The 12,240-nt window shown below is 36.0% G+C and overlaps 2 protein-coding genes across 2 annotated transcripts; one reads left to right on the top strand and one right to left on the bottom strand.

Annotated features, from left to right (window-relative positions):
* Window positions 1-291: 291 nt before the first annotated feature.
* On the bottom strand, window positions 292-4,219 carry LOC103152871 (retinoic acid receptor beta-like; the record flags this gene model as incomplete). The annotated part of the gene is made up of 4 exons (XM_016661502.1): window positions 292-1,078; window positions 2,807-2,965; window positions 3,035-3,239; window positions 3,947-4,219. Coding segments are annotated over 4 exons (798 nt in total), but the record flags the coding sequence as incomplete, so codon positions are not given.
* A 1,534-nt stretch (window positions 4,220-5,753) lies between these two features.
* Window positions 5,754-11,949, top strand: LOC103152869 (serine/threonine-protein kinase Nek10-like). Its single transcript, XM_007573519.2, has 4 exons — window positions 5,754-5,910; window positions 6,086-6,129; window positions 6,877-6,932; window positions 7,959-11,949. The coding sequence occupies exons 1-4, from the start codon at window positions 5,769-5,771 to the stop codon at window positions 7,996-7,998; spliced, it is 282 nt and encodes a 93-aa protein (XP_007573581.1). The 5' UTR covers window positions 5,754-5,768; the 3' UTR covers window positions 7,999-11,949.
* Window positions 11,950-12,240: the final 291 nt, after the last annotated feature.

Genomic DNA, 12,240 nt, shown 5'->3' with positions numbered 1-12,240 from the left:
CTAGTTGCTTGTGCAAATATCTTAGTACACTTGAAATAAGACAGAACTAACTTGAAAGTAACTTTTTCTGCAAGAATGTTTTTTTTAATATTAATAATTAGTATTGCAGATTATTTAACAAGACCTATTTCCCGTCTTATAAATGAAATAATCTAGTATTTTTCCATCAGTATTAATAAATTATTGACTTAAAAAGCTCCTATATTTTGCTGAGAAGTTACTTATAAGTAAGTTTTGTCTGATTTCAAGTGTATTAATAGTTGCACCAGAAACATGAAAAAATATTTAAGATTTTGTGTTTTTGCAGGATTTATTTTTGTTTCATCACAAAAACATGGCAGTTAAAGAATTCATGTTTGCTATTTGGATGACATAAATGTCCTCTTTCCTCTGTCATGTCCCCTACATTAATATGGGAACAAGTTAAATGTTTAACCTTTTGTTCCCTTTTTTGTTTCCGTCTGCTTAAGAAACTAAAAAGCTTTAACAAATCCTTTCCACATGTGCCCTCTCTTTCTACACGAATACTGACGGCGTTATTCAATGAGGTAAAAATTAATAAGTCATCATGCAAATATAAATACAGTAAGACCCAGATATGGTAAACAAAAGTTGAGAGTGGTTCTCAGAGGTTATGAGGTTCCTGCCAAAACGTTGCAGGAAAACAAAAAGAGAGACTACAACGTTACTGCATCGTTCTACTTGTTCCTTCCATCGAAGCAGGATTTCATCTCACAGCAACTACCATGTTGTTAATGTGAAAGCTGAATCTCATTTGTCATGTCTGCAGATCTAACTCTGAAATATTCCCGGACGTTTCGCGGAGGTAAGAGACTAGTGACCTTCTGGACTGCATCTGCACTTTTACATCGTTAGTAATCTCTCTCTGGGGAGGAAGAAAAGGTTCTGCGGTGTCTTCAGACTGCGAGGCCGGAGCAGTGTGTGTGCTGAGAGTGAGAGGAGAGGCTGTGTGAGTGCTGGCTGGTCTCCAGGTTCTGCAGATCCTCCATCATCTCCTCGATCAAAGGAGGCATGGAGCCGGGGATCTCCATCTTCAGCGTCACAACGCGCTCTGCTCCTGCAGGAACACACACAACGCGTTTCAATAGACCTCAAAGTTACGGTATTTTTCGGACTATAAGCTGTTACTTTTTTCCCCACGCTTTGAATCAAGCGGCGTATAGCCCGATGCAGCTTTTATGTGGATTTTTCTTCAACCACCAGGGGCTCTTTAGTAGGAAGTGAATCATTGGAAGTCAAAATTGGAAAGCAAAGAAGTGCTAGCAGCCACTGAGAAATGTTTTCAAACTCGTACCTCCTCATCATGGAAACCACACGAAGAAGTTCATATGATGCAGTTTTTAAGTCAATGCTATCGATCTGGCAGTACAGGAGGGAAATAGAGCCGCTGTATGTAAGCTTGGCGTGAATGAATCCATGGTTCGGCGTTGGAGACGCAGGGCTGCGTCCTTAATAAATCCAGCAGATTTATTAAGTGAAAAACCGAGAGAGGTTGGAGATATCAGCGGCTTACGTTTCCAGTTTTTTTTAGATAACTTTGTAGATGCGGCTTATAGTGGTCCGGAAAATACAGTAGGCTAAAAAAAAAAGAACAAACATCAACATCAGCGTATCCGTGCGTCCTTAAGCTGCCTTGTATTGAGGCATGTAAAATTAAGGCCTTAACCTATCTTAAATGTATTTTTAAAAATGTAAGTTGGCCTTAAATATGTTAATCACAGTTTCATCTTGTATTGCATGTAGTTTTTTTTTTATTTATTTTTTTTATTTCTCTTTTGACTTTTCTGTCAGGCAAAAGTTTGAGTCGCACTGGCAGTTGAGGCTACCGGCAGCTAGCTAACTAGCTAACAGCGGCTAATGTTCTGCATTCAAAACGAGTTGTCAGGATTTTCACCAAGAGATTGTCAACGTCGCAGAGCTGCTATTCACCCTCATTCACAGGGTAGCGTACCCAAAAAATTTACTCAAGTAAGAGTAGCACTATTTCAACAAATCTAAAACTCAACAGTTTTTGGTAAAAATGAAACTCAAATATTGAGTAACTGATCAAATTACCAGTCATTTAATATCTAAAAATTACATAATCAGATGGACCAAAATATAAAGTTAAGTGAAGACTTTAATTTTAAAAACCAAAATGATTCTTAGAATTAACATAATTACAAAACAACAAAATCAGGCCAAAGAAAATGTTTCCAAATCAGTTTTTTTCAATAAAAAAAACGGATGAAACTTTAACAAAAACTGCAGGTGTGTGTTTGTGTCTGGGGGATTTTTGGTTTTTCATTCAGTAGGTAGAAAATCCAGAAATGTAACTCAAGTAAGAGTAGAAATACTTCATAATGAAATGATTAAAGTAAAAGTAAAAAGTACAGCATAGTAAAAATACTCCTAAAAATAATTTTTTTCAAAAATGTTACTCAAGTAAATGTAATTAAGTAAATGTAGTTACTACCCAACTCTGCTCTTACTGCAGTTCACCTCTTTGACAGTAGGTGTCCCTATTGGAATAAAAATAGGGATAAATTGTAGTTGTACATATATGAGACTTTTGGACAAACTTTCCAGTTATGCATCTTCTTTTCTTTTGAGGTACCTTAGGAAAACAAGTACAAGTAGCAATACTTCCTAATAAAATCAATTAAGTAAAAATAAAAAGTACAGTGTAGTAAAGATACTCCTAAAAGTTTTTTTTTTTAAAGTTACTCAAGTAAATGTAACATAATTTGTTATAGAAAACTAGGGGAAGGTTCCTGATTGAATTAAACGTTTTGGTCGTTCTCACCTTTAGCGCTGATGCTGCGCAGGTCGGTGATCTTCATCAGGGCTTTGGGGAACATCAGGGGCATGCTGGGTCGGCGCCGCCGCGAGTAGATCTTCAGCGCCTCCAGCAGCGGCTCCTGCAGCACCTCCACCTTCGACGGCTCCTCCAGGTCTTGGCGATCTGTTTGCCACAGAGACGCGGTTACCTCAGGCGGCGGTGGAGCGTAACTCACGTGAGACGGGCCGGTACCTCCGGAGACGAGGCAGATGGCGCTGAGCAGCCCGCTCTCCGTCTCGTCCATCTCCAGAGGAAGCAGCTGACCGGCAAACGTGAAGACCTGGTCGGTGAGCGGCCCAAAGCCGGCGTTGTGGATCTGATTGCGGGTCAGAGTTAGGCCGTCGGAGAACGTCATGGTGTCCTGGTCCGGAGTGTAGCGAGTGCAAATCCTGAGGATCTGAGACAAGAAGAGGGAAAATGTCACTGCTCACTCAAAGTTAGAAAGATTTATTTTAAATTAATTTTCTCCTCCTTCTCTTATTCTTTCCTTCCCTCTTTCATTTCCATCCTTCCTTTCTTACTTCTTTTTCTACTTCCTTCTTTCTTTTTCTCCTCCTTTTTCATTCCTTCCTTCCTCTTTTTTCCATTATTTCCCTTTTTCATTTTGCCTTCATTTCTTCTTTCCTTTCACATTTTTCCCTCCTTGTCTCCTTCTTTCCTTCCTTTTCTTTTTCTTTCATTTCCTTTTTCCTCCCTTACTTTTTCTCATTTTTCTTTCCTTGTCTCCTTCATTCCTTCTTTTTCTCCTTCTTTTGATCTTTTTTCCTTCCCTTCCTTTTCTCCTTCCTACTTTCCCTTCCTTCCTCCATTTCTGATATAAAATTAAATATAATTATTCACTCTAAGCCGAAACACAAGTGAAAACTAAACATTATGACATATGTCCTTTATTATCCATATTTGCATGTCATAAATATAAGTTTTATTCAGAGAGTCAGAAAGAAATCATGAGCAGCTGTTATGTGTGTTTGTACAATATGTCATATTGACCGGTTACTGGTATTTTTGGTCATTTTGCTCCATTTTCAAACGTAGATAATGACAGTTAAACATGAAGGTGAATAAATGCCCTCAGTGTGAAGCAGATAAATCAGATCTGGTTACCAGGATGTCAAGGCAGGCGGCTTTCAGCAGAGTGATCTGGTCGGCGATGGTCAGACCTGTGAAGCCTGGGACTCTCTTGGCGAACTCCACCACCTTGATGATGCACTTGGTGGCAAGCTCGCTGAACTTGTCCCACAGCCCGAGGTCCAACTGGATCCGGTGGTCTGAACTGGAATTCTGGGTGGAAGAGGAAACGCAAACGATGTTTACAGCCTCCAACAGATACAGGAGGAGTTTAAAATGATAAAAAATAAAAAACAATTTAGTGTATAATTATTACTGGGATTTTAAAAAACAGATGATATACACCTCCTGCATCATCATTTTAAGTAAAAAGTAAGAAGCTGGAAAAAGTTGTTTTGGTTTATGAATGCTTTATAACTTTTTCTCTTATTTCTTTAGATTTTCTTTCTAACACAGCCAAATGTTCTGATCAATAGTACACCTGTGTAACTGAAGGACTGCATTTTGCTTTTTGTTTGTTTTTCACTGAACTTTAAAAACAGGTTTAAAAAAAGCTCTTAAGATGCAACTGATGTTAAGCAGCCAAAATACAAAGAAAAACAATATGATAACTTCAGAGAAATGTTTATCAAGATCTCTTTAAAATAGTGATAAAAGTATGACTGCTTGGAGGGAAAATGTAAAGAGCCCAGGGTGACTGGAATGATATAAATGTCCTAGGAATACTGTTTGTTTTTCTTTAATGTTAATCGCTATGTTTTACATCAGGCACCTTGTTGGGCAGCTAAGGAGTCTGGAATACGTTGAACCGTTGGTGGCAGTTATGTAGAATATAACATATTCACATATGATAACATATATGATGATGCATATCGTTAAAACTAACGCTTTGATATGTAAATTTCGGCGCTAATTTAACTAGTGTCTTTGTAGCTTGTCTATTTAATGTTTTTTAATTTCTGCTCTATTATAAGCTAGCATTACCTTCGTAACAGTATTTGATGCTAATTGGCTAGCCTTCTGCTATTTTTCAGTTGAAGATAGGTTCAACTCAGCATTAACTTATAAATCAAGTACACCTTCTAATTCATATTGTTTATTTCAGCTACCAGGCAAAATCAAACAGAAAATAGAGAAACTGTCAGAAAATAGCCAATCCATATTGTAAGCTAATGTGAACAGAGGTGAGCAAGATACACAATAAGATGTCTCACTACAAGCAGAATTTTTTTGTCTATAAAAAAGCTGACCTTGTTAAAATAAAAATAAATTAAATAAATAATATTCTCACACATGAAAGGAATTCCAATGAGATTCCAGACCAGGAAGTGTCATTTCAATGAGATTCCAGACCAGGAAGTGTCATTTCTAAAAGATTCCCAGGCATTCAGTAGTCTAATAATGTTCCCTTTTGACACAGAACAACAAACCACAAGCATGTGGAGCATTATTATGTTCCTGNTTTTACTTTCTTTGTATATTATATTTAAATTTTAAATTGAGCAGGAAGGATTTCTACCTTAACACAATTTGTTTGGATTGTTTCAATATAATGAATATTTATTATTCCTAATATCTTAGTGACTTATTGATCTGTGTAATTGAAATAAAAGTTGTTATATTTTATACGGTGAAGTTATTTAAATTGAGGGAAATTTTGTTAATTTAGTTTTGTTTTCAGAGCAGTCAGATGTTTGGGAGACACTTCAAAACATAAAATGATATATTTTAGTTTGCTTCTACAATAAAACGTGGAATAACATTACAAGATATTATTAATAACAGTAATAATGACTTATATTACCTAATAATGAATTGAAACTGCGGTGCTGGGAAAGTTTGTAAACTTACCTTGACAATGCTTGAGCTTTACTGGATGTGTGTTTTGCCCCAGCTGGTCCAGGCTTCCTCAGAACTGGTGGAGACGAGCTCAACCAGTTTGGACTGGCAGCGTGTGGTGCAGCTCCTCCGAGGGGAACACCTCACTGCAGACACCTCAGGTAGATTTATCCCCCTGCAGTAAAACAGAGTCGCTCCTGCAGGAATCCAAAACAAACACTGACACGATCCGTTTCTGTCTCAGCCTGATTTTATCTCTTTATGTTTTCAAAACAGATTTTTCAAAAATTGTTCTGAAGTTTATTAAAAACTTAATTGCCTTGTTTACTGTGGCAGGTGATGAGAATCTCAGGGACGGAGTTACATATCAGCAGATGCAGGTCAGTTTCTCCAGAGTGAAGGTGAAGTTTGTTTATTTTTTAGATTTAATTTGACTTTTTGATTCTTTTATCAAAATCTTGACGGTTTTGCTGACTCTGGTTACTTAATGGCTTAGAAAAATTAACAATACATTAAAGAACAAAAACCAAACATGGAGAAGCAGCTTTCAGCTTCTATACGCCACAAATCTGGAACAAACTTCCAGAAAACTGCAAAACAGCCGAAACACTGACTTCCTTTAAATCTAGACTGAAAGCCCAGCTGTTTAGAGTTGTTTTTGAACCATAATAAATCAAATATTCATCAACATATTTGGTGATTTTGATGATGACACTCACCAAATTTGATGTTTGTTACTGGTTTTCTCAGGTTGGTGCCTGTATGTTGTTCTTATAAATTCTTATTTTCGTGTTTTCATGATGTAAAGCTCTTTGAACTGCTTTGTTGCTGAAATGTGCTACAAATATACTTGATTGATTGATTGATTGATTGATTGATTGATTGATTGATTGATTGATTGATTGATTGATTGATACAACTATATATGTCAGGTAAAAGTCTACATAGTCTCTTGTCCTAAACTTAAAAACTAAGTTGTAAATTGACTCTAACTTTCCTTTACTCAGAGTTATAATAGTCAGACTGAAGTTCTATTTCTACCTAGTAAATACAACATTATAAAGTTTATTTTAATTTTAGTTCTGCAGTCAGATGCAGTGAAAGGATCTTCTGCTCTTCCTCTTCAGGAAATCATTGAGGAGCTTTTAGAGGAGAACAGCTACTACCAAGCAACAAGCAACAGGTGAAAATGTTGAAATCCTTACAAATACAGGACAAAACAAACATGAAAAATCAATCATTGTCCAACAACCATCCTGATGTGTTTTATTTAAATCAGATCCATCCATTTTTCTTTATTTTGCCAATCTTGAACATGTTGTGTGTTTCTTCTGTGTTTTTGGACTAAAGGTAAGATTACTTAGAATCAATTAAACTAAATTTAAAGGGGATCTATTGTGCAGAACTAAGATGTTTTTCATTTTTGTTTGTCCATTTGGGTTTCTACTGCTTCTAAAAACAACCTTAAAAGAATCCACTTAGCCTAAGTTAATGCTCTTTGAAGTCGAATTTAGAAACCTCCCAGTTAAGTCACATTCCACAGGGGCTGAGCCGTTACCTAGCAACCCCACCAAAGCCAAGGCTGTTGCCTAGCTACCCCACCAAAGCCCAGGCTGTCACCTAGCAACCCCACCACAGCCTAGGCTGTTACCTAGCAACCCAGGCGAACTCCGGCACGTTTGGTTTCACCGTTGTACGCTGCTAGAAAGGACAAGTGTTTTGTTTGACTTGTATTCAGAAACCACTTACTGCATTCTTGTTGGTTGTGCAGGAGGCTCCACTTCTGCTTTTCACAGATGCACGGTGGTATAATTGCACATCCGTTTGCAGCCATTTTTACATGCAAGTGAAAAAAAAATCAATGTTTCACTTCTAACAAGACATTTAACCCTTATTGTAAGTAATCTGCCAGTGGAACTAGGCCTTTTTCATCAATATTGAGGAATTACTGACTGAAAACAGTAAAACAAAAGCTCCTGCATTTTGCTGAAAAGTTACTTTATTTCAGGTGTAATCAGATACTAAAAATTAGATTAAAATTACTTGGTAAAATTTGTATTTTTTGTTGCTTGTTTGCTGTTCTCAACAGAATCATTTACTGTGTTGTGTATCTAATCGTGTGAAGCACTTTGATCTACCTTGTGGCTGAAAACTGCTCTGTAAATAAACTTGACTTGTCCTCCTTTAATTTGGTCCGTTTGAATCTTAGGGCCAAAGAAGGGAACCGGCAGCCATCTGCTTCCACCTAGCCAGGGGTCTGATCACTGATGACATCAGCAGCAACAGGACTTGTAAACACACATGAGCACATGCAAAGACGAAAACAACATGCTGACATTCAGAAGGAGAAGAAGAAGAATGGTGCGCATTAATGACAGGAGGGATTTTTAACTACGTTTGAGTCTCTGAGGATCCTGCGGTTTTATAAATTTGGATGGAAACTCAAATGTGACTGAAAAATGTAACGTGCAAAGAAAAATTACTGGGGCATTTCTAAAACATATTTATCTTTAAAATTATTTGCACTTCATCACATCTACACAGTAAAGAAGCTAAATTAAATTAACTTATTTTAATATGCAGAGCTTTGAAACAGTTTTCCACCCTTTGACTTTTCCACATTTTGTCACCTTCAACCGTAAATTTAAACACATTTAACTTGAATTTTATGTGATTCACCAAAACAGATCAAAATCTTACAGGTTTTACTTCAGGATTTCCATCCATTTTGTCATCAACTCTAATTCCTGCTACAGAAAAGCAACACCACAGCATGATGCTGCCACCACCTCTCTCTGCTGTGGGGATGGTGTGATCAGTTTTTTCCGTTTGTAATTTTACTTCCACTTTCCAATAATGATCTACTTTGTGTTAAAAGTAGATCATGAAATAGCATTAAAATAGTGTTTTGGTTTGTAATGTGAGAAAATGTGAAAAACATCGAGCGGTGAGAAGATAAAACCTTTTATAATAAAACTCTGTGGTGGCGCAGCATTTATAATCACCGCAGTGGAAACATTCATTTCACCCCCACATGCTGTTTGTCTGCATAAATGTGACTGTGAAGGTAAAGATAATTTAACCCTTGATGAAACGTCTTTCTGTGTAAATGTTAAACCTGTTTCTGTTTGAGTTTGATTCTCTTTAAACTCAGCAGCAGATTTAACCGTTTTAGCTCATCGCTGCATGTGACAGCAAGCGCTTTTTACCTTCAACCCACAATTTCCTGCTCGTATATCTGTCAAAGGGCTGATAAGAGCTTTCACTTTGATTGAGCACGTCTCACTGTCTGACTGCAGGTAAATGTAAAAACCAGTTCACATGGGGGATTTCTGCACATTTGTGCTGGGTGCAGTTTGAACTGAAATAAATTATCTACACAGAGTGAAAAAAAACAAATGTAAAGAGCGTTTAAATATAAGATTTCTTCTGCACTTTGATTTAAAAAACTATTCTGTATTCATCTGCTTTCGGTTATAAAAGCTGATCAACATAAACAACTTATTTCATGTTATTTTGTTCACATAATTTTGATTTAAGGCATTTAGTAGTTTAAGGTTATGTTCATGAAATAACATCTTGTTCTTTGTTTTTCCACAGCAGTTATGGCTTGATATAAAAGACTGAAGCAAAACTAAACTTAAAAATTAACAACTTTAAAATAAAACCATCTTTACAATGTTTGTTTTTAACCTGCAGAAAGTTCACTGTATATTTTTAAGAAAAGAAAGAAAGAAACTGGCTTGTTAATATTGTGAAATGCGGAGCAGTAACTCTGTACTTTAGGGATTTAATTTACTGTTTAACAGACCAGTGGGCGCAAAGTGAGCAGTCTCCTACTGACCCAACAGGGGGCGCTGCAGTCCACGTTAATAAAGGGAAGTAACGTAAAACTTGAGCTTGTCAGTGAAGAACATTTTTAAATAACGATGGCAAAGTTCAATAAACAAAACAAAATACAGACAAAGAAAAACAGTGAATGTTTAATGATTTCATAAATGAAATTTTACAAATGAAAAATGATCGTATGTACAAACAGTTTTCACACTGCGCTGGTTTGTAGCAGAAACATAAAAAGAGAAAAGTAAAAACTAAATGTTGGAAAATGTTGGCACATTACTGGCAGGCACATGTGAGTTTTTATAGGACGCAGGTTAAGCTGCTTAAATCCAATAACTTATAATTCATATCATTATTTCTGATTCTCCAAAATGAACATCTTTAATTTCAGACCAACTTTTCCTTCTTCTAATTAATACAACAATTTTCAAATTTACTAAAATGTTTTTTTATGTTCTTTAGTTATGTTTGCCACTTTGTCACAAACACAGTGTAGCAAAAACAACAAGCAGCTCAGACTGATAAGAACATTAATTTTGTAGTTAAACTGGAAACAGGAAATAAAAATAGAATAGAGGATGTAAACTAATCTACCCCACAGTGCAACAAAGGCTACAAAATCCTTTTATGGTTCATATGTTTAATCCTGATAAAAAGAACAAAGAAAAAATATTTCCACCAACAAAAATTAATAATAATGGTAATCTGCATTTAGATCATTTCATTCATGAAGTCTAAGATAAAAGTATTTAATATTTAGCTTACTAGCATGGTGATAAATGTTTCATTATGCTGGAGCGCCTCTGCAAAGCTGACAACAAAACGAGCTCAAACGTTACTACATCTTTTCACACATACAGTGGATATAAAAAGTGTAAAACACCTTTATTAAACCGTCATGTTTTCACAATGGAAAAATAACAGAATCTCAAGAAATCATCTACATTTTCAGCATGTAAATGTAAATATCTGGTGTCAGCTGTGTGTGTGCCGGTCTGCCCTTCAGTAACCACGTTTAAAGATTAAAAAGAAGATAAAGTTACTAAATGTTTAATCTACGGTCCTTTAATAATGACTCCCCATTATAGGATTTCTTTTCTTCAAATTACACAAAATCTTTTCCACCACTTGGTTACTTTCTTCTTCGTTAAATGTCAGGCCAACGTTTAGCAACGACCACAAAAACTTTTCCTGACCAGTAACAGTGCAGCAAATCTGTAAAATACTTCAACTGTGGATGCAAGTATGAATATTTCTGTTGTATTCCTTTTAAATTCCCCCATGAGGCACTTCAGCTTCAGGATGGCCGCCGCTTTTGAGACTTTAAAACCAGTTATTGCCATAAAATGTGATCCATTTTCACCACTTGGTTGAACTTTATCGCATCATATGTTTTTGACTTTGGTCATCCTAAATTTAAAGTGATGATATGAACCAAAATCAGACATAAAAACTGAAACTGAGAACTAGCTGTTAGCGATGAAGATGTGACAGAATCGATTGTCTTAATGGTGAGCTTCTAAGCTTTGTTTTTGCGGTTTAGCATTAGCTTGCATTAAAATGTAGCAGTATAGCACTAGCAGAGCAAATTATTTTGATGTGTTTAGTGGTTTAGCATTAGCTTGCGTTAATTTTTTTTTCATATATTTAGCAGTTTAGAGTTAGCATGTGTACATTTTTATGTATCTAAAAATTCACACATGCTACTTTTAAATAGCAGTTTTCAATAACATTTGTGTAGTTAAACTCTTTAGTGAATTCGTGGTCAGAGGTTAGCTGTTCTCACCACTGGCAATAACTGCTGCCAATTTTGGTCCAAACGTCTCAACTACAACCATTTTGAAAAATGTCCATCAGAAAGAGGAACACAAGAGAAATAAAAGATATGTATAATTTCTATGGTTTAAAATATGTTGGCTATGATTTGACACCAAACACAATAATTTAATTGGTGATTTTAGTGCAAAAATTTATTTTTAATCTTGAAAAATGGCCGCCATGTTGAAATTTTCAGTGGCTATTTTTTTTTTCCAATAAAGCTACTCCTGCTGCACTATAAGGTGAAATAATGTTATTTTAAAATGTGCACAGATTCTATAATATGGTCTCTCCAGGAATTTAAAGGGATTTTAATGTTAGCTGGACTTTATGAGAACTTCAGAGAAAACGGAGTTATGTTTGGAGGCAATTAGAAACCATTAAAATATAGTCAGTCAGTGACATTAGAGAAATTTCTCCAAGACTGTTGATAAAACAGAATAATTTGTTTGGAGGCAGACATAAACAGAAATCTCCTGTTTTCCAAATGTCTAGATTTGGAAAATTTCTCAAAGCCTTACAGAAGAAAGTATGAAACAAAATCAAACGTTAACTTCTGTGCCATAATTCTAAAAATGTCTCACACAGAAACAACACTGCACATCACCAAAGAACACCAGACCCACAGTGAAACATGGTGGTAGTTATTTTTACCCATCTGTGGAACTTCAGCTTTTCGTTAAATTGAATGAAGGTACGAATGGTTCCAACATTAGTCAGTTTAAACCCAATAAACCTCAGGTATCTGTTGAAACAGCTGAAGATGAAGAGGATACATCCAACCAAATAATGTCTTCTGAAGAGGAAAATCAATGTTTTGGGATGGCCTAGTC

The sequence above is a fragment of the Poecilia formosa genome, unplaced genomic scaffold, assembly GCF_000485575.1.
Source record: "Poecilia formosa unplaced genomic scaffold, Poecilia_formosa-5.1.2 Scaffold331, whole genome shotgun sequence".
NCBI lineage: Eukaryota > Metazoa > Chordata > Actinopteri > Cyprinodontiformes > Poeciliidae > Poecilia > Poecilia formosa.
The sequence above is the reverse complement of the archived record's forward strand: the minus strand, read 5'-3'. Positions and strand labels throughout refer to the sequence as shown.

Coding starts and splice junctions, on each gene's coding strand:
- LOC103152869 (XM_007573519.2), top strand. CDS start 5,769: ATGCTTGAGCTTTACTGGATGTGTGTTTTGCCCCAGCTGGTCCAGGCT. Junction 5,911..6,085: donor CCTCACTGCAGACACCTCAG/GTAGATTTATCC, acceptor TTACTGTGGCAG/GTGATGAGAATCTCAGGGAC. Junction 6,130..6,876: donor TTACATATCAGCAGATGCAG/GTCAGTTTCTCC, acceptor CTTCCTCTTCAG/GAAATCATTGAGGAGCTTTT.